The 24,483-nt window shown below is 40.6% G+C and overlaps 1 protein-coding gene across 2 annotated transcripts in view; it reads right to left on the bottom strand.

The window, feature by feature from the left end:
- Positions 1 to 1,123: 1,123 nt before the first annotated feature.
- Positions 1,124 to 24,483, bottom strand: part of Csnk2a1 (casein kinase 2 alpha 1) — a 49,622-nt gene continuing 26,262 nt past the window's right edge. The window contains exons 4-14 of one of the 2 annotated variants that reach the window (XM_013352245.2): positions 24,158 to 24,259; positions 23,617 to 23,667; positions 22,246 to 22,305; positions 20,246 to 20,329; positions 15,998 to 16,108; positions 15,371 to 15,472; positions 13,093 to 13,193; positions 12,248 to 12,396; positions 11,051 to 11,137; positions 9,217 to 9,366; positions 1,124 to 7,096 (exon numbers count right to left, since the gene is read on the bottom strand). In XM_013352245.2, coding sequence (XP_013207699.1) covers positions 9,251 to 9,366; positions 11,051 to 11,137; positions 12,248 to 12,396; positions 13,093 to 13,193; positions 15,371 to 15,472; positions 15,998 to 16,108; positions 20,246 to 20,329; positions 22,246 to 22,305; positions 23,617 to 23,667; positions 24,158 to 24,259 — 963 coding nt within the window. In that variant the 3' untranslated portion in view covers positions 1,124 to 7,096; positions 9,217 to 9,250. Of the gene's footprint in view, positions 9,367 to 11,050; positions 11,138 to 12,247; positions 12,397 to 13,092; positions 13,194 to 15,370; positions 15,473 to 15,997; positions 16,109 to 20,245; positions 20,330 to 22,245; positions 22,306 to 23,616; positions 23,668 to 24,157; positions 24,260 to 24,483 lie in introns of both variants that reach the window. The other variant, XM_005363185.3, reaches the window with a different exon arrangement.

Here is a 24,483-nt window from a genome sequence, read left to right as displayed (position 1 = left end):
ACATCAGAGTCTAAATGTGCAAGACTACTTCTTGGAAGTGCACCACACGTCTACTGTCTACAAAGTTAGTGCAGTTGTTATCTTGTTTGGGACAGCAGAAATTCAAATAAAAGGTCTTTCAGGTATGGAGTTAGGCATGCCTTTCCTTCTGCTAGGCCTTTCGTGCAGGAGTTGAGTTGGGTGGGTTCAGTTAATTGCTGCTGAGGTGAAATCCCATGCACAGGCTTCACATTCTGACATTGCTGACTTGGAGTGCAGTGATTTTTCTCCTACTGTGCTTCTTTCTGTCTTATACTGGCATCTTCCTTGAAAGGCTTTGTATCCTTGTCCTTCTCAGTATTGCTATTAGTATATATCATACAATGCTCATTTGCTCAGCACTGAGAGGGTCTAGAGCACTGTCCTGAGGCCCACTCAGTCTTCTTCAGGCACTGTGTTCCTGGGACTTGTGGTGTGGCTTCCTTAGAGAGCCTGCCCTTCTGTAGCTGGGGCTGTAGACCCAGTATGCATTTCTGTCCCTATGAAGGGTGGTTTTGTTTTCTTCCAGTTGAGTACTTGGTATCCTACCTTTCTATTTTGGCCTTTTGTGTGGTAGGGGACAAAGGACAGTGACTGTCTCTCTCACAGATCCCTTCTAACAGATTTTTAAAGACACATTCTAGTTTTTGTGTGGTTGTAGTGAAAACATTAACAGGTCCGGGGCCCATCTTTCACCTGTATTCACATTAGCTGTCAACCAACAGCTATCTCTGCTTCTACATCATGCTTGTCTCTATTTACCTTTGACCTCTGCTCTCCATAAGACTTCTCCTGTGCCTATCTCTCAGTCACAATTACCCAAGTCCCAGAAGAGAAAGTTGGTCATCCCTCCCACCCTTCAAGTGGGGCACTGTCTATAAGGAGTAGTATTTTGGGAGACAGCAGAAACTGTGTGCAATTGGGAAACAATTGAGAAGCTTTGAAGCAATAATCAAAAGACCTGTTTCTGAATGAGTTCTCTGACTGGAAAGTTTAGGACAAATCTGGAAACAGGATGGCATAAAAAAGTGCTAGTTGTGATAACTGAGGCACCAGGATGGTGGCCTGCAAAGAAATTTGGCAGTTGGAATGGTGGAAAAGAATGTATTCAAAATAAATATCCATTTATTAAAATTTGGTTATGTTTTAACCAGAGCAATACAGTGTTACAAGTACATAGTTCTACTATGTTAACAATAAAAATATCAAAACAACATGCATAAAGAACTAATTGTTGATTTTTCAATTTTAGCCATAACGTCTCATAAAGTGTTGAGTGCTTCTAAACTGTTCATCCTGTTATGGACGCTACCACACCCACACTTCCCACACTAGTTCTTTATTGTGACATTCTAATTTTGGTCAGACAAGTCATGACGGCTGCAAGTTCTCCTCACAGCTAACCGGATGATGGATTTATGTTAACGTCCCCCATGCTCTTAGCGTTGGTTCAATTTTGAATTTATTTTGCTTTTCCCATTTTTCTTTTAAAACCTTTTAACATCTGAACCCCTTACAATTTTGCCAATCATATTGTACTGTTTAACTAATAATTACCAAGTGAAAGCACATGTAACCACGTCCCCCAAAACATAACACTCCTAGACTGCAGAAGCTCTCTGTGTAGCAAGACTTCATGTTGTTCTGGCCAGGAAGCCTCAAACTTGGAACTGATTTCAATTGTTGGAAAACAAGAATTATGTCAGGTGTGGAGGCTCACACTTGTAATCCTTGCACTCAGGAGGCTGATGCAGGATTGCTGCAAGGGCTAAAACCCTGTCAAGAAACACACACACACAGAAGGCTGGAGATGGTTCAATAGTCAAAGAGCTCTCACACTGCTCTTCTAGAGGACCTGAGTTCAATTTCTAGTACCCATGTCGAGTGGCTCACAACCCCCTGCAGCGCCAGCTCAAGAGGACACAATGCCTCTGTAAGCATCCACATTCATAAGCACATATCCATACACATAATTAAGAACAAACCTTTCTTTTAAACAAACAAAAAGTACAAGGATTTCTGATAAATACATATATAATGGTCCTCTGTAATTATGAGTTCTATATCCACTCAAATGAGAACTGAAAATCCCCTAAAAGAAAATGATTAGTTCCGGATTGAACAAGGACAACTTGTCTTCCCTTACAGGAACCATCCACATAGCATTACATTGTATTTAGATACTATACAGAGGTGGCTTACAAGTATGTGGGAAATGTATGAAATTAACTACAAGGCCATTTTACAGAAGGAACTCAAGGTTAGACAGATTGAGGGGGGGGCTTCGCTTCTAGAACCAGTACTTCATGAATACAAAGGGATGACTATAGATAGAACTTATGTATGACTTCAAATGATTAAAATTACCCACAATGCTCACTCCTGAGTCATCAGCGGTTAGACAGCTTCAGTTTCTGCTGAGATAGCATGATTGATTGCATTAGTGGTCTCAGTTCTCCCACTATCTTATAAGACTATGTATCATATCCTTTGCCATATTACTTCCTACAGTTCTCTCAACGTGAGGTCTATGTATGTCCTTGTCTCACTGACGACGGGCTTGACGACTTGAGGCCAACAAGGTGGCACATACCTGTGTGACTTCATCTGGCCTCTGTGCTTCTGCAGTTCACCATGGATAACATGTCCCAGGCAGCTAGTTCAGGATGTGACTCAGAAGGAACCACCTGGAACAAATGTGAATCTGATCCAAATGGAGATGAGCAATCCAGCAGAGGCTAACCCTGAAGGACAGCTGCTTGGCTGAACTTAGTCTAGACCAATTGCCCTAGAAGTCTATGTGGATGCAAGAGTATAAAGCGGGAACAAAAGCAAAAAGAGAGTTTATTTTAACAAAGCAGAAGGGGCGCGGGGACTCCTTGAAAACACAGCTGTACACTCAGGAAACAGAAGCCAAGAATAGTTCTGATTCTCACAGTTCAGGGCCTTTTCCTAGTAGGGTTTCCCATGCTACTGTAACCTCATTTTCCAGAGGCAATTATAGCTAAGATTTTGTTTTCTTCCAGATGTTCCCCGAAAGGCAGCCTCGACAAGTATCACGGGACTGTTTCAGCTTCTACCTCAAAAGGTGCACGCACTCTCTGCCAACACAAGCCCCTATCCTCTGAGGCTCATTTCTAGCTAGTTTTCAGTATGCATTTGTTCCTCAGTGTAAATCCTAACTTCCTTTGAGAAGTGGGAATTTCCCTTTATTTAATCTGGCCTTCTATTTTCAAGTAAACTGAGGTGTTTATATGCATCTGGAGTAGTAATAACCTATACAAATTAGTTCCTTTTACCATGTTGACATGAAATCCTTAATTCCCATACATAATTAATCAATTTATTATTTTATTGCAGTGCTAGAGAGTCCAGAGCCTTACACATCCTAGGTTTCAATACAAAGCTAAAATCTCCAATCTAGGAAATTAAAAAACAGACCAGTTGGAATTATTCCATATAAATGACCCTGATTCTCACTTTCCTATTTGATATTTCTACACATAAGATTGTATCTACTTCTTGCTTCAAATTATTTCACATAGGCCAAGGCTCATGAACACAAACATATTTGTTGATAAAAGATTAAAGGCAAGTTCAAGGTCTGAGCTACATATTAAGTTCCAGGCCAACCTAGGCTATAGTGTGAGGTCTTATCTCAAAATAAAATAAAAATAAATGGTTAAAAATATATACACTTTGGGAAGATAGTCAAAGTAGGAGATAAGGATGAACCTCTGCTGGGGAGCAAGGAAAGGAATGGATATGAATATACAGAATGGGATGTGGAGGAGGAGATTAATACCACCACTGTGTGAATGTATGTCGCTGTGATTGGCTTAATAAAGAAGCTGACTGATCAAAAGCTGGAGAGGATAAAATTAGGTGGGTGAACCAGACTAAGGACACTGGGAAAAAGAAGGGCAGAGTCAAGAGCTGCCAGCTAAACATCGAGAGGAAACAAGAGGTTCAAGATGCCACCATGTGGCAGAATGTAGATTAATATAAATGCATTAATTTAAAATTTATGAGTTTTTATAATTAATATAAAGTCTCCATGTCAGTTATTGGGAACTGATGGGTGGGACAGAAAAGTCTGCCTACAAGCACCTGGGAGGTAGAAGCAAGATCATGAGTTCAAGGTCACCTCAGCTACCTATTGAGTTCCAGGCCAGCCTGGACTGACTACATGAGTCACTGTGAGAGGTTTAGGCCTTTTCAACAAGAAGTTTAACACCCAACTTTCCGGGTTTCTGGTACAAGTATTTTATATATGGCTGAGAATCACAGGGTGGCTTAGGAAGCTACTATTGTTCCCTTCTCCCCTTCTTTGTCAAGAAGATAATTCTGGTCAAAGTGAGTAAGGCACAAATGCTATTGACTGAGAAATCCTCAATCCCTGTAGCCACTCCTCTAAGGAATGGACTAGCCATTCTGGAAGAGCCTGGAGGGTCCAGGGCAGGGCCACTTCAAGGTGGTCAACAAGAACCCTACTCTGGCCAGAGTGACAGAATGTAAAAAGAAAGAGTGGGAAGAACAGCAAAGTGCAGTGCTAGGCTTTGGGAACTAGAGGGCCTGCCAAAAAAAAAAAAAAAAAACACACACACACACACAAACAAAAACAACAGCAAAAATATCAAAACCAAATTTCTGTGTTCAAATCTTCTACACTGGTTGGAATTATTGCTTCGTCTCGTTCACTTACTGACTAGGGCCATAGCCATTTTCTTGTCCTACTGGTTGAATCTGGCCTCCGGCTTATAATTACAGCTAGAGACCCAAGGACAAGGTTCTGAGATGCACCTTGTCATGGCATTTCCATTATTTGCATGTGTGGAGGGCAGAGGATGGAGTGGAAGCGAGGAACCAGCCACTTAGGAAGCACTATGTTATTTATTCCATTCAGCCCTCTTCAATACTGGGAGACACTAGCCTACATTTTAGAAAAAGGGTTTTAGTAAGACAAATAAGGTCACCAGGGAGCTAACTTGCAAGTAGAAAGGACAATTATATCAACAAAATAATACAAAGAAGGTTCAAGTGGCCAGACAAAGAAAGGCAACAGTAGAAGCAAGGAGAGGAAATTCCACATGGGTGGGAAATGAGGATCCAACTTTTCAGACCCAATTTCTCAGGAAGGAAGGGTCACCCCAAAGACTTCTGGTTAATTTAACTTCTTTCTCAACCAAGAAATAGTTCTAGGCTGGACGCTATGGTGCACACCTTTATTCACAACTTAGGAGACACCCAGGACTATTACACAGAGAAACCCTGTCTTGAAAAAACAAAAAAGGAAAGAAATGGTCCTAGAAGTTAGCCAGCCTCTTTGGTATACATCACCCACAACCAGGGACATTCCTTAAAACTATACCACTAAGAAGAAAAACAGCAGGAAGGCAGGAAAGGACCTGTGAGTACAAGACCCACTCAAACCTGATGGTGAGATTTGTGGAGAATGAGAACAAAACTACATCTTTCAGGATCTGCTCAAATGATCAACTCTAATTGTATTACATGACAGTTTCTTACATCTCAACCTAGCTCCTCAATATCTAATAATCAAAGTTCCACGCTGGTCTCGAACTCACAGAGATCCGCCTGCCTCTGCCTCCCAAGTGCTGGAATTAAAGGCGTGCGCCACCACGGCCCGGCTCAAAGTTGGAGCTATAAAATCCTATGCAGTGAGGATCTAAGACAAAAGAGAAATCCAAGATACCAGCATCCTCCAGCTCTTACAACTACGGTTAAGTGAGAAGCAAATGGGGTCTGCTCTGTCTGTGAGGACTTTTCTCAACTGGCTGACAGTTACCTGTTCCCACAGCTCACCAGCCCAGGTCTCTAAAACTGCAAAACAGCCTCCATAGTTAGGCTATCTTCAAGGCTGACTGTCCACAGGGATCATAACACATTTAACCAACATTTGCACCCCTCCCCCCAAAACAAGCTCTTTCCACAGGCCTTTTAAAATTAAGTACCACTCAGAAGTTCTTTAAAAAAAAAAAAGTCAGTTATTAGAGGCAAGCAAGTCCTCAGACAATTCAAATTTAGTTTCTCCTCCCTTAAAACACATAGAGCATATAGGTCCTGAAGATGGAAGGGCCTCTTCCAAACTGTACTGTGAACTGCTGACACAGGAAACATCAAGGACTAACCAGAGGAATAAGGTCAGTGCCAAACACCTGACATAAATACATCTTCACCACATTGCCAATAACAGCGGCCCCATCTAACAGATGATATGTGATATACCTAGTAACAATGTGTTTGACAGAGACGTAAAGGAAATAGAATCACCGTGATCCCTTCCACAGCTCTTCAATGTCAAAACTCTCAGACTTTAGAGTTTTACCACCAATACCAATTTCTCCCACCTAACATCTTCACCAACCCAGTATTAAGTTCAAATCACACGAAAACTAAGTCATCCTTTATTACACACGATGTCGGTTGGAGAAGCATATTGCTCAGGCTACAGGGACATTTCATTTATTTAAATGTTTTTATTAAAAAAAAAATTAAAGACCTTCATGGCACAACTTCTTCCCAGCACAGTTATGTCTTAGTCATACCAATTACAATACAATTACAACCAATAAACCAAAGAGGGGAATTCTGACTTTAAACTTAAAGAGGGGAAGGGCACACTTCAAAACAAAGTAAAAAATACTTTGCCAACACAGTTGTTTTATATTGGCATTCATTTCCCACCATCTAAGCAATGCAGACACAGGAAGTGCTGAGAAATAGTGTCCCAATACAAGGTGTACAGATGAGGTAATTTACAACACAGAAGTTGTTACTCTGTAAACCCTGACCCTCCCTACCCACCACCCACTCAGGTCTTTTAAAACCCTCCACATTTCTGCGTGACTCCTTGCTTCTTTTCCATTTCTATTTATTTTACAGGGCTCTTAGGTGGCACTTCAGAGTCCTCTGCATTCACCATCAGCTCTTGTACTAGGTGTGATGAGTGTGAGGAGGCCCAGCCGTCTGCAGCTATCCACAGCAGCCTCAAACACATCTACATTTCTGAGCTGTGAGTAGGGTGTGGAGTCCTGATTACAACCTTCCTCTCCACCTCAAAAGAAAGAATTCAGTCTAAGTGTCTTGTTCAAATCACGATCCAGTGCAAACATAATCACAAACCGCATCTCTAGCACACCTGGTACTTTCAGCTCCGCACAAATCCAACATGGTAACCCTCACAGCACGCTAGGGTATACAAGAATCAAGTACAATAAATAGTCACTGCAAGTGGCCAAAAAGAAGAAAAATCACTCTGCAGTCAGAAAGTTTCTTTCTAGCTCTCCCTGTGGTTGAGAAAGGTTAAGAAAGGCATTAGCATCCTCTACTTTCATCATTACAGCTGCTAAAGCCACCACCTTGATAAAGTTACTAAAGCCAAGATGGATTACAAAGTTAGGTAAGTTAATTAAATCCAACTCCCCAAACAATTATGTTTTGTCTATGATGCCAGGTGAGAAAGGCTTATGAGTCTATAAAGGTAGGAGAATGGGGAACTAAGATTTTAGGCCTTAAAATATGTTGGAAGATTTTTTTTCCTAGTCCCCATAGGCAGCTACTGTAATGAAACAACAGGAGAAAATACAGAGCTGATGATTTGCTATTGTGCTTAAAAAACTAGGCTTCCTCAGTGAAGCACCTGATAAACTTAGGTGGCTGGATTACAGTGGAAAGTCCACTTTACACACACACAAACACACAAACTGGCGACTTGTCCTATCCCCAATCCCTGCAATGCTGAGACACAGAATGAGTTTTATGGCAAAGGATCCTTAATCCCCAGAGACGCTTTGGCTTGTGGTGCTTTTTTTAAGGCCTCTGCCCTGCCCAGTACCATGGGTCGAACGAGGGGTGCATAAAAATGAGGCCCTCGGGAAGCCTCCATGGTATGGGCTGTAGTCCCCTCAGGTTTGAATGTGAGACACCCACCCAGCGAGACCTTTACACAGGGAACTTAAATCTACCCTTGATAAATAAAACCAAACGTTTATTTACACCATAGAATTCCAACACTGGATCTTTCACATATGAAGGACAAAGTTTTATATATATACACACAGCGAGGGGTGGCAGGGCCATAACAAGAGAACTGATAGTTTCCCACAATTACAGGTCTACCATTTCTGGTTCACTGGAGATGGTGGCTCTGCTCCTGCCTCTCAGATACAATTACAACTCTGAGAGCAAGGTCTCCTCACTAGATGGCATGTGAAGAAAGGGCAAGGTAGGAGGAGAGAAAAGTACAAAGCTTAAAATAAACCCAGTGTGGCCACATCACCCGTTAGCTCTTAAGAGTACTAGCATGAAACTTACATGGACAGTATTTCTTTTTTAAAAAGCAATAAATTATGCCCCATAACTAACTGACTTCAAAATGGCCAAGTCAAAGAAAACTGAAAAAGAGTTTGCCTTCCCTCTCCTACCAGCTATGAAGCACAGCATGTGAGGAGATGAAAAGGGAACGACCAAAGCAGGAGCCCAGGAGAGAAAGTTATCACAGATTTAAACTCAACTAAAAACGATTTAGGGTTAGGTCAGCAAGACATGATTCAATCAGAAAAGAAGCTTTAGGATCTGTCTGCAAGTCGGGTAGACTTTTAACATCTTGATGTAACGAAGACAGATCCACCTCCACCAGAGCTGGACTAACCCATGGACGCAGTCCTGAAGAAAGGTGATGAAGTGACCAGCAGCAGAACAATGTTCAGGATAGACTGGGTCCTCCCTAACTATTTCCTTCCCACCTCCCTTGATAAGCTACACTTTCTAATCTCTGGGGAAGAGCATGAGATCTGTGCCCCAAGAGTGTAGTAATGTGGAGAGAGCATTGTGGGAAGGGGAAGAAATCTCCACCCAAACACAGTAGCTGGGATTGAGGCCAGTTTATCTTTTTCTTTAGTGGTGATGAACTGAATTTGGAAAGGGAGAAAAAAGTTGTCCATGAAATATTCCATCTGCAGGTAATTTTTCAGGGAATACCCTGAGTTATGAAAAGTCCAAGTTTAAAAAACAAAAACAAAACAAAACAAAAAAAAAAAGAAATCAGCCTATTATAATTTTTTATGACTCAACTACTAAATCCACAAGCAACGGTTCAGACACGGTGCTTCTGAAGTTTTCTCACCCCTCCCAACCAGGCGCAAGCTGCATCAAGGAGAGGGTGGACTTCCCCACCTCTGCTTAGGCATCAGGAGATAGATGGGGATCATTACTGCTGAGCGCCAGTGGCAGCTGGAACAGGCATCCCAAGGGAGTTGGCAGCAGCAATCACTGGTGAGCCTGCCAGAGGTCCAAGGGGTGAAGGGGTTGGCACTGAAGAAATCCCTGAAAGAACAGCCAACAGTAAGCCAGAGACACCAATTACAGCCAGCAAACTTTCCATAAAACTTTCCCCAAAAGTTAACACAATGAAGATTCTTTCTTCATGACTTCTCTTGGCTACATTTTTGCACACTTTAATCTGTACAAATCCCAGTTAAACCAACAAGTCCTAATCAATTTAGCAGGCAGCTAACCGACAATTATGCACAGATATCATCAGCAGGGTGTCTAGAGGCTCTCTGCTCTGCGTCCCACCTTTTCTCAGTAACCTCTGGCTAGACATGTGGTTAGCACACATTTGAAGTGTGCTACAAGGCTACAAGGACTGAAGACTCAATACTAATTTAACTCAGTTTTTATTAAATAGCTGTGTGGGCTGTTTCTACCATACTAAACAGCACAGCACTTCAGGCAACTGTCATTCTACAATGGTTAGGGCTGGAGAGATGGCTCAGTGGTTAAGAGCACTGACTGCTCTTCCAGATGGACCCAGGTTCAGTTCCCAGCACCCACATAGCAGCTCACACCTGCCTGTAATTCCAGTTCCAGGGAATCTAGACACCTTCACACCAATGCACATAAAGTTAAAAAAAAAAAAAGGTATGCTCTTAAAAAAAAATCTACAATGGTCACTTAGTGGAGAAAGGCAAATTCTTGACTTTATACTATGAATGTGATTTGATTTCTTCTCCATTTATTACAACTATATGTCAGCTTGCCCTCAATTAGCCAGTTTTCTCTCTCTCCCCCAAATACAAGACTGCCCCTTATCTGTAGGGGATGTGTTCCAAGGCCCTAGGGTGCCTGAAACCATGGATTGTACCCAATATTATGTATTTATATGCTATGTTTTTTTCTACATACATATATGTATAATAAAGATTAGATTATAAACTAGGCACAGTCATAAAATAATTTAACAAAAACTCTAACAAAAGTTATATGAATATGTTTTCTCTTGATAGATTTCAGACAAATTATATTTTTGGATGCTGAGTAAGTAAAACCATGAATATAGGAGATTTTTGTACATGATTCAAAATACAAAAGGTTTAAAGGAGTCTATAGTGAAAAGTCTCTTTGAGCTATATACAAGACAGTTTCAAAAAAAGCAATCACAACAAACAAACACATATGTCTTTGTTCTTCAGGATCTGTTGCTAATTCAAGTCTCTGCAAGAACGTTTCTGTAGGGATACTGGAGATTTGAAGGGGAGACACCACTGATATCCTACTCAAGACAGTGTCACTAAAATATATCCAGAGTATTTAGTAGCACAGATTTTATATACCCAAATATAAAATATGATCAATTTTTGATCCCCAGCACCCATATAAAAAGTTACATGTAGGGGTACCACTGTAAACCTAAGGTTGGGGATGGGGAAAAAGACAGATCACTGGGGCTCTCTGGCCACTTAGCCTAACCAAATTGGTGTGTCCCTGGGAGAAAGCCTGTGTTGTGGTGCATAGGCATACACTCAAGTAAACACACTCTTAACAACAATGCGATGGCTCCCTAGCAACCACATTTGGGGCTGACCTCTGGCTCCCACACAATTCACGTCAATGTTCTCACACCTATCCATGTCCACCATTTTCTAAGAAAGGCACAAAGGGGGAACTGAAACTAAGAACAGTAACTTTTTCCCAAGTTTTCTAAAAAGAGAATTACCAATCAACCAACCTGACATCATATTGGCGCTGCTGACAGGTGTACTGCCCCCTGGCATGCTGGATGAACTCATTCGAGCCTGGTCTTTCACAACAGTGTCTAGAAAACAGATAATCAAGTTAGATTTTGTTCTGCTTAATGTACTAAACCAGCTGAGGAGAAATAAGAGTAGCTACCTTCAATCTTTACCTTTAATTTATACTCTGTATCACTTTTAGAACATACAGTGGCAACTACCATCACCATGAACCAAATAAACAGTGCATAAGAAACACCTGGCCTGTAGAACTGTGGTTAAAAAATCAAGTCTGAACACAACAGTAGGATGATAAGAAAATATCCATTATAGAGCTAAATTAAAAATAATGACGGTTAAATGAATGTTTAATGGAGATAATACAATCTAACCTGGCTAAGAGAACAATTTATTAGCAGTGAATTGGTCCACCAGAGCAGGAGATTGAATGGGCCAAAGCTATTTGCCTATGTAGGTTAGTGCTATAAGCAGACTTTACTCTTCATACCAACCAGCCTATGTGTTTTAGTTATCATAGTTGGCTATATACCCATGAACTTTAATGGTTTATACAATAGTTAAGACTTGTAAATTTCACTGGCTTTCTCCAACAAATGATTGGCAGAGATGGAACAGGTCAAGACCTATTATATTCCATCAGGCCAAAGCAGCCACTGGGAATTGGTAGGAAAATAAATGTCTATAGACAAGAATCTTTGCAACAATTCTGCTTTGTTTTGTATAGATTCTTACTTTATAACCCAGCCTGTCTTGGAATTTACTATGTAATCCAATCTGACTTGGAAATTGTGGTGAACCTCCTGTCTAGGTCTCAGAAATATAGAGATTATAGGCATGAACCACATGTCTGGTAGACAGCAAAACTTCATTAAAACATTGTCATGTCCTTTTTTGGTAGCACTGCGGATTAAACTGAAGGTTTTACATGTACTGGGTAAGTGTTTTACCACTGGCTATATCCCTATCTCTCTTCCCAGTAATTCTGCATGTCAACTGCTGACAGTGCCCCTCAGCTGAAGAAAATGAGGCTCAGGATGGGTGAAGTAACTTTTTGGTAGGAGCTACTAGATTCCAGATCTGATCTATAACACTCAGAACATTGTTTACAACATAAATTCTCCTCTGCCTCATATAATCCGTTAGGCAGTGAAGGGCTACACAAATGGACTCACAGAAGTAAGGATGCTCCATAGCCTCTCTTGCAGTGAGCCGTGACTGGTGGTCATATCGCAGGAGCTTGTCCAGAAAATCCAAGGCCTCAGGGCTAACAAGGTGTTGATTTTCACTGTGGACAAAGCGTTCCCATCGCTTACGAGAGTGTCTGTAAGGCAAAGCTAGAAATGAGAAATGGGATGCAGGGTACAGAACAAAAGCAAAGAAGGATAAAATCCAAAAGACAGTCTTTTACTACTCCTGTTCTCAAGGGGGTAACACCCACAGATAGAAGGTAGCTCCTAACAGGCAACTGGAAATAACAATGTTGCATCAAGGAGAAACCTGGGTCTTTCCCCTTTGAAGAAACACACTTGAGAGATTGTTAATGCTCTTGGGCAGCAGTCAGGGCCTGAGCTAGCCAATACTTTATCTTCATTCTTCGCCAGTTCTGCCACTTGGCAGATAAATATCTGTGTCCTCGTATGAAGTGGCCAGTATATTCCTATTCTGTCTCTTCAGCACTGCCAGGCAGCTGTCAGCAAATCAGTCCATCTCTTTGTTTAGAAAGTCCTAACATTTAAGACACAAACTGCATCAATGTTGGATCCAACTGGGTTCTTCTACTTAGACCCAAACTTACTTAAATTCCTTTCACAGGACCCCTCTGACTACAATCATCACACTCAGGACTTTTCTATCTCAATTTGGACAGATGGCCATTCAATCTGATGTTGTCATGTGTGCTCAAACAGTATCCTGCAGCTCCAGATCAGACACCTTACACTTTTGGCAAAGAGAACAAGACAATTTCAAGGAACCAAAATGCCAAAACACAGACAAATTCTGTGTATGTATGACGTACCTGCCCAAGATATCGTTGAAACGTGGATCTAATTCAATGTTGTACTTGTCAATATAGTCATATAAATCTTCTGTTCCCAGAACCTTGGCTATCCTCACCAACTAATATTAAAGAAAAACAAAGCTCACAACACAAGCATACTGTATGATCAAATCAGTAACCAATAATAAATGAATTAAATAAACGGTATTAATATACCCTAAGATAAATGTTGTCCCTTAATGCTCAGTTCAAATGTTGGTGTGTAGCAGGAGTATTTCCTATAAAGTCCTTAAGTCAACTCAATGTGAAAATGTTAGAAAAGTCCAGCTATTCTGCCTTTTTCTCCCCTTGAGAGTCCGTCCGTGTCCCGTCCCCCCCCCCATCTTTTTCCTTGTCACAATTCAAACGACAACATCTCTTCTTTGGAACTTGCCACACTTCTGCATTTACATTACTATAGTCAATTGCTTCTATTGCTGGATTTGCCTATAGACAATGAGCTGTCTGAAGGCATTCCTCTTTGTAGACTTTAGTGGCACACACCTTTAATCCCAGCACTTGAGGGGTGGGGGAACAGAGGAAGGCAGATCTGCTTTCCAGGCCAGTCAAGGCTACACAGAGATACCCTGGCTCAAAAAACAAAACAAAACGTCTACTCTGCCCAAAGAGAACTAGACATTAATACCTTCCTATTATCACCACTAATTTAGTTTAATTTCCTTAAATTCTAAGGGGCAACTGTAATTAGTTCAAAGTACCACCTACATTTCTATTGATAGATACATACACCTAAACACAATTTATATAGAGAAAATGACCAAAGCACTATTAAATATAAGCCGACACATGGAAGAAAATATTTTCCTCTCTTCTAAAGGAGTTCTATTTTTATTTTATGTGTATGGGTGTTTTGTCTACATGTATGTCTATGTACCACATGTATACCTAGAGCCCGGAGTGGCCAATCACCTGGAGGGTTAGAGCACTTGGACCTGCAGTTAGCCATTGTGTAGGTACTGGAAACTGAAACCAGGTCCTCTGCAAGGTCAAAAAGTGGACTTACCACTGTGACTGACCCATCTCTCTAGTCTCATCTTTTTTTTCTTTCGAGAAAAGGTTTCTCTGAGTAACAGCCCTGGCTGTCTTAGAACTCTTTTTGTAGACCAGGCTGTCCTCAAACTCACACTGCCTCCCAAGTGCTGGGATTAAGGGCGTGCACTACCACGCCTGGCCTGGCTCCAGCTTCATTTTTTGAAAACTATTTAACACCCCTCCAACAATAACAGCAAAAAGCAACCTTTTTATATATGTATGTATACCACATGTGTGTTGTGCTCATGGAAGCCAGAAGAGGACATCAGATTACCCAGAACTGTAATTACACCTGGTTGAGAGCTAACTGATGTGGGTGCTAAAAACTACACCCAGGTCACCTGCAAGCGCAACAAACCCTCTAAACCACTAAGTTGTCTCTTTAGTCCTGAACATATTTTTATAGAGCATATATACGTTTATAGAGAACCTATTTTATAGAGCATTTTACACACATACTTTACAATGAAGCAACAAACATTAACAAGACTGGGAGAGGGGGGAGACTCTGATGTCTGAAGATTAAAATGTACGGCTCCAGTGAACAAACAGACAATGATCAGGCACTGTGCATTAAGAATTGGACTTGGAGGTGAGATTGGGGGTTATGAGGCAACTGTACTTTATATTTTTTAAAAAAATTGTTTTTATTTTTTTAAGTTTTTGAGACAAATTCACCCTATGTAGCTCTGACTGTCCTGAAACTTGCTGTGTAGACCAAGCTAGCTTTTAACTCACAGAGATCTGTTGCCTCTTCCTCCTGAGTGATGGGATTAAAGGTATGAGCTACCATGCGTGGGAGAGTGGGGGTGGGGCATGACACAGGACATGGACTCTGGGATCCACATGCCCACATGCCTCCCAGGTACCACATCTGGATGGGTTTTAAATTTTTTTTTTTCTTTTGTGGTTTTTCGAGACAGGGTTTCTCTGTGGCTTTGGAGCCTGTCCTGGAACTAGCTCTTATAGACCAGGTTGGCCTCGAACTCACAGAGATCTGCCTGCTTCTGCCTCTCAAGTGCTGGGTTTAAAGGCATGCACCACCACCGCCCAGCGTGATTTTTTAATTTTTAAAGCTTGTAGCCCAGCCTGGCTTGGAGCTCACCTGTAGTCCAACCCCACTGAAGTTTCTTATGAGTTTGCAGATCTGGTTAATTTTTTAACTACGTCAATAAATTTCTTAGTGGGAATAACATGTCATCACCTGATCATAATTGTCATGTCCATGGAAAAATGGCTCCTTCCGGAAGATCATACTTGCCAGCATACAACCCAAGCTCCACATATCCAAACTATAATCATACATCTGTATTAAAGAAAACATTGTTATCACATGAATTCCCAGACTTGTCACTTCCAGATACAATAGATATTATAAAAGAATTTTAAAAATCACTTTGCTCACAGTGAACCATCAATAACACATTCATGTACCACTTCTCAGTCTTTTTATGACTTCTTTTACCCAGTTATTGGCTTGTGTTTTTTTCTTTTTTTTTAGTACTGGGGATCGATCGAATCTTGATCAAAATCCTTTTGCCTCTATCTCCTAAAAGCAGGATTAGAAGTTATTTACAACATGTCTTCTGGATCAAGATAATCTTTTATTGGTTATCTTCTGGTTTTGCTTTGGTAAATTTAGGACCATAATTTAACATTACCACAAACAAAACAAATTACAGAAGACAGCTCATGTATTTGTCACATTTTACCTTAAAAAGGATAGCTATAGATATAATAAATGGTTTACTTAAAGCACAAACTGACATTTCTGTAAATTCTGTGCTAAATAAGCACAGGAACAACACTGTACTTGCCATTCTCTTCTTACCTGATAATCTACAAGTAGCTCTGGGCCTTTGAAGTATCGGGAAGCAACTCGAACATTATATTCTTGGCCAGGATGGTAAAATTCAGCTAAGCCCCAGTCTATTAGCCTTAGCTGAAAGGGGTGGGAGGGAGAACAAGTCACATATAACTATAGCATCTTTCATCTACTCTCATCCCAACAGTGGAGTGCTCCAGAGAAAGCAACAAGGTGTTCACATCCTTGCCAGCACTTTGCAATACCATCGCATTTTCATTTTAGCGATTTCACCACACACGCAGGGAACTTTCAACATGCCTGCACTCTGCCCAGACACCGCTCCCTGCCCTCAGAGAAAGGGTCTGGGAAAACATGACTTGAAGGTTCTCTTCCCCTGACCTCATTTCCTTCTTTCCTTTCTATCTCAGTTCTAGTCATGCTGCTATTCCAGCATGCCATATTGTGGTATTATGATTTTAATATACATACATTGTTTTTTATCCGTGGCTTCTGACTAATTTCCACAATACCTATATTTTCTAAGTTTCTAAAATGATAAATATACTTTTGGTAAAGTTTTTGCCTTTTTCTTTGTGTGCTAGCCTTTGACCCTAGCTAGGGCTTCCTAGGCACTGAGCTACATTCCTAGCCTGAGTTCCTGGTACAGTGTAGGCCTCAGACAGCAAAACTGTAAAACTCCCCCTTATGTACTCATTTTGCCCATTCTCTTTTTTTTCTGAAGGTAAGCAACAGAAACTGAGTTTCTCTTTCCTAAACTAGATCACAGAAACCTGTATAAAAATGTGTTTTGGGACGGGCAGTGGTAGTGGCATGCCTTTAATCCCAGCACATTTTTTTTTCGAGACAGGATTTCTCTGTGTGACAGTTCTGACTGTCCTGGAACTAGCTCTTGTAGACCAGGCTAGCCTCAAACTCACAGAGATCCACCTGCCTCCGCCTCCTGGGTGCTGAGATTAAAGGCGTGAGACATCATGGCCTGGCGTGTAATAATATCATTTTTAATAAACCAGTAAATCTATTTACCTAAATTTTGAAATATTTAGTAAATTGAACCAGAGAAGGGTTGGGTAAAAAAGTAATAGTTGTTGTTGTTCAAAAATGCAGCTACAACAACCTGGGGGCTTGTAGCCAGCATCTGAAAGGGCAGAAGGGGAAGTTTGAGGAATCTGATAAATGTCTAGGCACTCAGTGTTACACTAAATCAAATTAGAAAATACAATGTGCTGCTGTCTGCCCTAGTTTATTAGTTTACTCAGGGAGAGAAACTCTTTTTCTTCTTGGAATAAATCTTTTTCTTAACATTGTAGTGCTGGGTCCAGTCCAGTACTCTTAAAATTGTCACTTTTCCAATGGACCCTATAAAACATGCTATAAAACACTGTACTGGCTAGTTTTATTTTAACTTAATGCAAGCTAGAGTCATCTGGGAAGAAGTCTCAACTGAGAAAATGTCCTAACAGACTGGCAGACAGGCAGGCAGACAAGCCTGTGTTGCACTGTCTTGACTGATGATATGTGAGAACCCAGCTCATTGTGGATGGTACTACTTAGCCATCCCCTTCTACAGCAAGGGGCCCTGGATTGGTAGTAGCAGGCTGAGAAAGCAGGCCAGTAAGCAACATTCCTCTATGGTCTCTGCCTCAGCTCCTGCCCTCCAGGTTCCCTCAGTGATGGACTTTGCTGTGGGACTATAAGCTGAAATAAATCTTTTCCTCCCTGAGTTGCTTTTGGCCATAGTTTTCTTTCACAGCAATAGAAACCCTAACTAATCACAACATATTCCTTAGTTAAATCTAAAGTATTTTCTGTGATCTGCCACTGCCTACTCACTGATCCCACCATCCTTCCTTCCCTTTCCAATACCTCCCTGAAACAGGTTCTCACTATATAGAACCAAGCTGGCCTTGAACTCCTAGCCCAGTCTCCCAAGTATTGAGACTGCTTGCATAATGGCTTTAGTTACCACACTTGACTGAAACGTAACCTCTTCGGAAAAGCATTTTTGTCTGCTTTGTTCATTCATGTACCTCCAGCATCAAACTACCTGTTACAAGGTATGTGTCAGAAAATGTATTAACTAGTCACCTAAATTCCTTTAAGTCTACAACAGTCATCATTGTGTAAAAAGATGAATGTCAGGGATGAGGAGAAAGCTCAGTCAAAGTGCTTGACATAAAAGGATATGAACCACGGAGCGGTGGTAGTGCACGCCTTTAATCACAGTATTCAGAGGGAGAGGCAGGTAGATATTTGTGAGTGTGAGGTCAGTCTGGTCTACTGAGCTACTTCCAGGACAGTCAGGGCAGTTACACAGGGAAATCTTGTCTCAAAATACAAAACCAAAACGAAAAAGGGATATGAACCTGAGTTTTAACCTCAGCACACAAACAAAACAAGTACCAGGCAAGGTAGCACACACATTGGTAATCACAGCACTGCAGAAATAATGGCAGGGGGAATGACTCATGCAGCTCACTGGCTAGCCAGCTACCAAATTAGTGAGTACCAGGTGCCAATAAGAGATACTATCTCAAACAACAACAACAACAACAACAACAACAACAGAACACAAAACAAAACAAAAAACCAGAGATGTATGAATCCAGAGGAAGAAACCCAAGGTTGACACACATACACTGACATGTTGAGTGCAGCTCCCAGTGTCACATAAACTGAGCATGGAGACACACTGTAATCTCAGCACTCAAAAGATAGAGGCAGGAGGATCAGAAGTTCAAAGATACCCTCTGATATATAACAAGATACTGCTTTGGGTTGCAGTTCAGCAAGCTAAAAGCACTTTCTACCAAGGTTGATGACCTCAGTTCAAGTCCTGGGACTTAACATGGTAGAAGGAAAAAAAAAAGACACCTGAGCTCAATCCATATGCCATGGTATACACATGTCCAAACTCATATACACAACCCCACTCCTCCCTTCACAAAATAATGAATTTTTAAAAAAGATTCTATCACTCCAGGTATGGTAACGCACACTTTTCATCCCAGCACTTAGGAGGCAGAAACAGGTAGATCTCTGTGAGTTTGGAGCCAGCCTGGTCCACAGAACAAGACCCAGGACAGCCAAGGTTACACAGAGAAACTGTCTCAAAAACAAACAAAAGCAGGAAGAGAAGGAAGCAAAAAAAAGGAGGAGAAAGAATAAAAATATATATATACATAGTGACACATGTCTTTTAATCCCAGCACTCAGGAGGCAGAAGCAAACAGGTGGATTGCTATAAGTTTGAGGCTAGCCTGGTCTACACAGTGAGTTCCAGGACAGCCAGGGTAACAAAGAGAGACCCTGTTTCAACACACACAAATAAAAAAGGAGGTCCAGAGGAATAGGGAGATGGTTCAGCTAATAAAGCACCTGTCGGCTGTATAAATAAGAAAACCTGAGTTCTAACCACATGACCTATGTTATAAACTATGTGTGATAGCATGTGTCAGTAATCCCAGAGGTTGACAAGACAGGGGCATTCCCGAGGACAATGGTCAGAGAGATTTAGCAAATTCCTCCAGTTTGAGGTTCAGTGAGAAACCCTGTCTGAAATAATGAAATGGAGAGTGATCGAGGAAGACATATGACATTGACCTCTATCTTTTAAATCTAGGCGTACTGATGCACAGGCGCACACACACTAAAATCTGAAATATTACAAAGCATGCTGCTATTACAGCATTTGTAAAGGCTTCTTGATCTCTGCTACCAAAGCAGCGTGTTCTGAATAATTTATCAACTTCATAAGCATGTGTTTTATTTACTCATTTATTTATTTAGTTGTTCAAAGCAGGCCATTTATTTATTTACTTGTTTGTTCAGGGCAGGTTTTCCCTGTGTAGCCTTGTCTGTCCTGGAACTTGCTCTGTAGACCAGATTGGCCTCTAACTCAGAGATCTACCTGTTTCTGCCTCCCAAGTTCTGGGATTAATAGCTTGTACCACCACTGTCTGGTCCTATTTATTTTTTGAGACAAGGTCTCTATATACTAAGACAACGTCTTAGTATATAGCCCTACATAGCCCTGAAACTTGCTATGTAGACCACCCTGGCCTTGGATTCAAGAGATCCCCTTGCCTCTGTGCTGGGATTAAGGGCATGTGCCACCACACTCAGCCCAAGTATGAACAAGTATTTTATCAAGTATCTAACAGGTACTAAGGACTAAGGCAATAGGGATAAGTATTGAAGATGGACTGCTAACTCTCTACCGAATTTACAAAAGAAATTCAGCTATGACATTACCTTTCTGTGCTCATGATCAATCATGACATTATGGGGTTTCACATCTCGGTGCATAATCCCCATGCTGTGACAATAATCCAAGGCCTGCAAAAAAGAAAAATTTGTTTACATGAGTCAGTGTTTTAAGTAACTTGTTTTTTTCTTCCGTGTCAGTTTTTTTTCTAACCTCACAATCCAGAAATCAGGGAATCAGGAACAGTTGCTCTCAGCTATTCCTCAAAACTTGGTTCATAGAGTCAAATATCATATTCAAGTTACAAAATCATGTCACCTCATCCCATTTCTCTGTCTCTCTCTCTCTCTGAAAGACAGGGTCTTGCTATGTTGTAGCCAAGCTACTTAGACTTCTGTCAACCTACCCCCCTCAGCCTTCTGAGTGCTGGGATTATAGATATGTGCTGCTCTTTACTTATTTCAGCATCCTTTCTGTTCAGAAAGACCTGAAGTCTTCAGCAACTGTACAACTTCTTATCCAAATTATTTCTATAAACACATTCTCCTCAGAAGAAAATTCGCCTACCAACACTTTGTTTGAAGAACAGTAATTTCTCCAGTGGTTGAGAGTGGGGGTGAATCCCCACCTGCCTGTTTATACAAACGTTTTATCGGCACACAACTATGACTGTGTATACACACCATCCACGGCTATTTTCTTGCAGTAACAGCAGAGGTGAACAGCAGGACACAGACTTTAGCCCTATAAAGAAATCTGTCAACCCTGATCTAGGTCATCATTCAAATCTGAATACAGTTCATAAGCTTAAGTTAAAGAGAATAGAGCAACACACCTTTGAGTTTGTCAATCCTGGCCTTTAGTCAACCACTGCCATTAGCTACGTAAGTTCTTGTTCTTCCTAGGACAACCTGTGATTCTAGTTTGCGGGGCTGGGCAAAATATGTCTACAGCTTTAAGTCCTGCTTTCCACATGAGCCAACAGAAGATCAAATGTCTCTGAAGGTATAATCTTTTGATGCTATTTTGGGGGGAGGAGGGAGGGAAGGGAAACAGTGTTTCACTACTTAACTCTGGCTGGCCTAGAACTCACTATGTACAACAGACTGGCCTCGAAACCAGAGTTCTGCCTTCCTCTGCCTCCCAAGTGCTGGGATCAATAGCATGTGCAAACATGCCTAGCTTTCTTTTGATACTTTTAAATCTTAAACAGCTGGCATGGTATTAAAACCTATATTCATAAGAAATTTTAGCCAACTAAGCAGTTCTCTCCTTATAAAGCTGATCTTGGAACTATTGAGTGATCTCACTTTAGAAATCAAAGTCCACTGTAATGAACAGTCTACAGGAAGAAATTTACAGTCCTTAGAACAGTAACTCTGAGGGTTGAATTCAAGAATCTTTCTTTAATCTTGTTTATTTCTTGACAGTCTCACTCTGTAGTCCAGGCTGGCCCCGAACATGCAGCAGTACTCATACTGGGATTACAGGAAAGTCTGCACTACTAGGCTACTGTTATTTGTTGAATCCTAAGTAAAATAAAGTACATCGACAGCCAATGCACCGAAAAAAAAAAAAAGTTGTTTTCACACTGTCACTTCCACTCCCAGTTTTCTTTAAGGCATTCTAGGGCTGGGGAAACAGCTAATCGGTAAAATCCCTGTTTGGCATGCATCACAGGATAAAAACTGTAACCAAAAGAGAAAAAAAGGGGGGGGGGCATTGTAAAGTTGGGTGTGGTGGGGTGATAACTGCGAGTTCTAGAATGTGGGAAGCTAGGGCAGGAGGATCACCAAGAAAGGCCACCCTTGCTTAAGAGGCCCTGTCGCATAAAACCCACATGTTCTAATTACAGTTCTTTTGCACCTCATTTCATTACTGAGACTTTACCCAAAAGTCTGATACTATAACAGTTTACAAATACTGGTGAAGCTCCTTGAGTTTAGCACACATTACAAAGTTAACCCCCTGGTTTTTCTACTATCAAATAAATTTCTCAACGGAGCAAAGACCAATTTAAAAATACTTAGTACCTACAGTTACTTACTTTTAGAATTTCATACATGTAAAATCGAATGTCATAGTCTGTTAACGTCTGGTACAATTGCTGTTAAAGACAAATGAAATTATTTAAGCTATAAAACAATGCTAAGCTAACACTTTTCTCATCCTAATTAATAGTAACTTCAACTAAAAACTGGCTCATTCGCCATGGTCCCAAGATTTGTTTTTCAAATGCTATTTCTCCACTTTCAAGAGACTCTTGAAGTCTTCACCTCTACATGCAAAGGTAAAGAATAACACAAATACACACTGAAGCTATAATGCGATGCTGGACCTACCTATATATACGACTGACACAACATGCACTGGTATACTTTTACCACCGAGGGTTTCTCTTCATTTACCTTCTAACTTCCTTCAAAGGCATTTTGGTAGACAATCTTTATAGTAGTGAAATGTTCTTCTTATGCCTACACACTTGGTACTACCATCACCAGGGGGATATGAAAATGTAAAGACAGATTTGCTGAGCCAATAGAACAGAACTATTCCAGTGTAGGGTTACCCTAGACTGCAAACATCTGCAATATAACTTTTCCAGTTTCTAAAAAGGCTGCAGATTATTTTTTACAACTAATTCCCTTTAAATGGTGAGTGGCATTCTCTGGAAGTTTGAGTTTATTATTCTGATTCTAAAATACCTAAAATAGTTTTTTTTTTCTCTTTTTATCAAACAAAATAAACCATCTGTTTAGTATACTAACATTCAGACACTGGATTTGTGCAAAGTCAAGTCAAACTCTATTAAATGTGTACTTGAGGAAAGTGCCTACATTCTTCAGTTATACCAGAACAGAGAACTGTTTGAATAAAAGATATGTATTGTCCATGTTTGTGCTATAGCAAAATCTTACATGACCTTTTCTCATTATCTTTTATGATCCATACCCTAGGGGAGTACAATGATACATCTCAATGATAGTTGAACTGCCAGGCACTTTAAACACTCAAGACCTGGGTTCAATATCCAACAGAAGAATAAGGAAAAAGAATAAGAGCCCAAAGTTCCTAAGATCTTATGAAATATGCATGTAGTCCCTACTATTACAGAAACAATTTATTCTCTCTTGAACCTAAACTCAGCATATACTGTCACCTTCACTAGTCTGATTACCAGCAGAAACTATTAAATCAATAATAAATATGCTAGCTATAAATGTACTTACTAGTTATTCAAAGAGCACTAAACAGATGCAAGTGTAAGATATCCAGACATGGAAAACAAATACTGCTTTTAGCACTGATCAATCAATCTAGCAGCAAAACATTCTTTTTAAAACAAGCAAAAAGCAAGCTCTTTTTATACCAACGTTCCCAAAAGATGTTCTGTATAGTTGGAAATGGTTGCTTATACCTTGAAGTCTGTGTTGTTTACGTGTTCAAAAACCAAGGCGGGGGTTCGTGACTAAGGGAAGAAAAAGGAAAATGCATTAGTATTGGTCCAAGCAGCTTTAGTTTACAGCTTGTGGTCTTTGTGTGAGGAATGTAGCAGCCTTTGCTACAGTAGTAAGAAACCTTGTCCACTCTTATTGTTACCACACTTAGGCTATTTTTGGAAGGATTTTGAAGAAAACTCCCAAGGCTCTAGAGGACCCAATAATATTCCTACTGCCCATTGGCCCTAGGCCTAGGTTTGCAGACTAGATTTCAACACATTTGGTTTTTTAAGGGTATCAATCTCTTAGAATAACAGATTTTGTGGGTACATATCTGTGCACATGTTTTAATTCTCTTCCTTCAAAGCAGGAACACTAAGCTGGTTAAATGTGTAATTGATTTAGAACATTTAAAGCAATATTTAATGGTAGGGTAGTAAAAACAGAACAAAGTAAGTTGTATTTTGGGCCCAATACCCCTGAGCCCTGGCAAGCCTAGTTAACAACGACTATACTCACCACAGGGTCTTTTACAATGTCTGCAAGTGTGATGATGTTGGGACCACCTCTCAAATTCTCCAAAATCTTTATTTCACGCTTAATTTTCTTCTTTTTTACTGGCTGAAAAGGTAAAAGTGTATTAGCAAATACATACAAAAGTACTTCTCAGTACATCTCACAGTTACTGTAATACAGAGCAGCTTCTATCTGAGCTTCCTGAAGAAAGGAAATGTGACAGACTTATCCCAGCACTGTTGGGCACTCTGCAGGTATAAAAATTCCCACTCCAAAGACCAGATAGCCACAGAATCATCATTTGGTCTCTATTTAATAGCAGTATGTTA

Source organism: Microtus ochrogaster, linkage group LG8 (assembly GCF_000317375.1).
Source record: "Microtus ochrogaster isolate Prairie Vole_2 linkage group LG8, MicOch1.0, whole genome shotgun sequence".
NCBI lineage: Eukaryota > Metazoa > Chordata > Mammalia > Rodentia > Cricetidae > Microtus > Microtus ochrogaster.
This window is presented reverse-complemented; position numbering and strand designations above follow the sequence as displayed.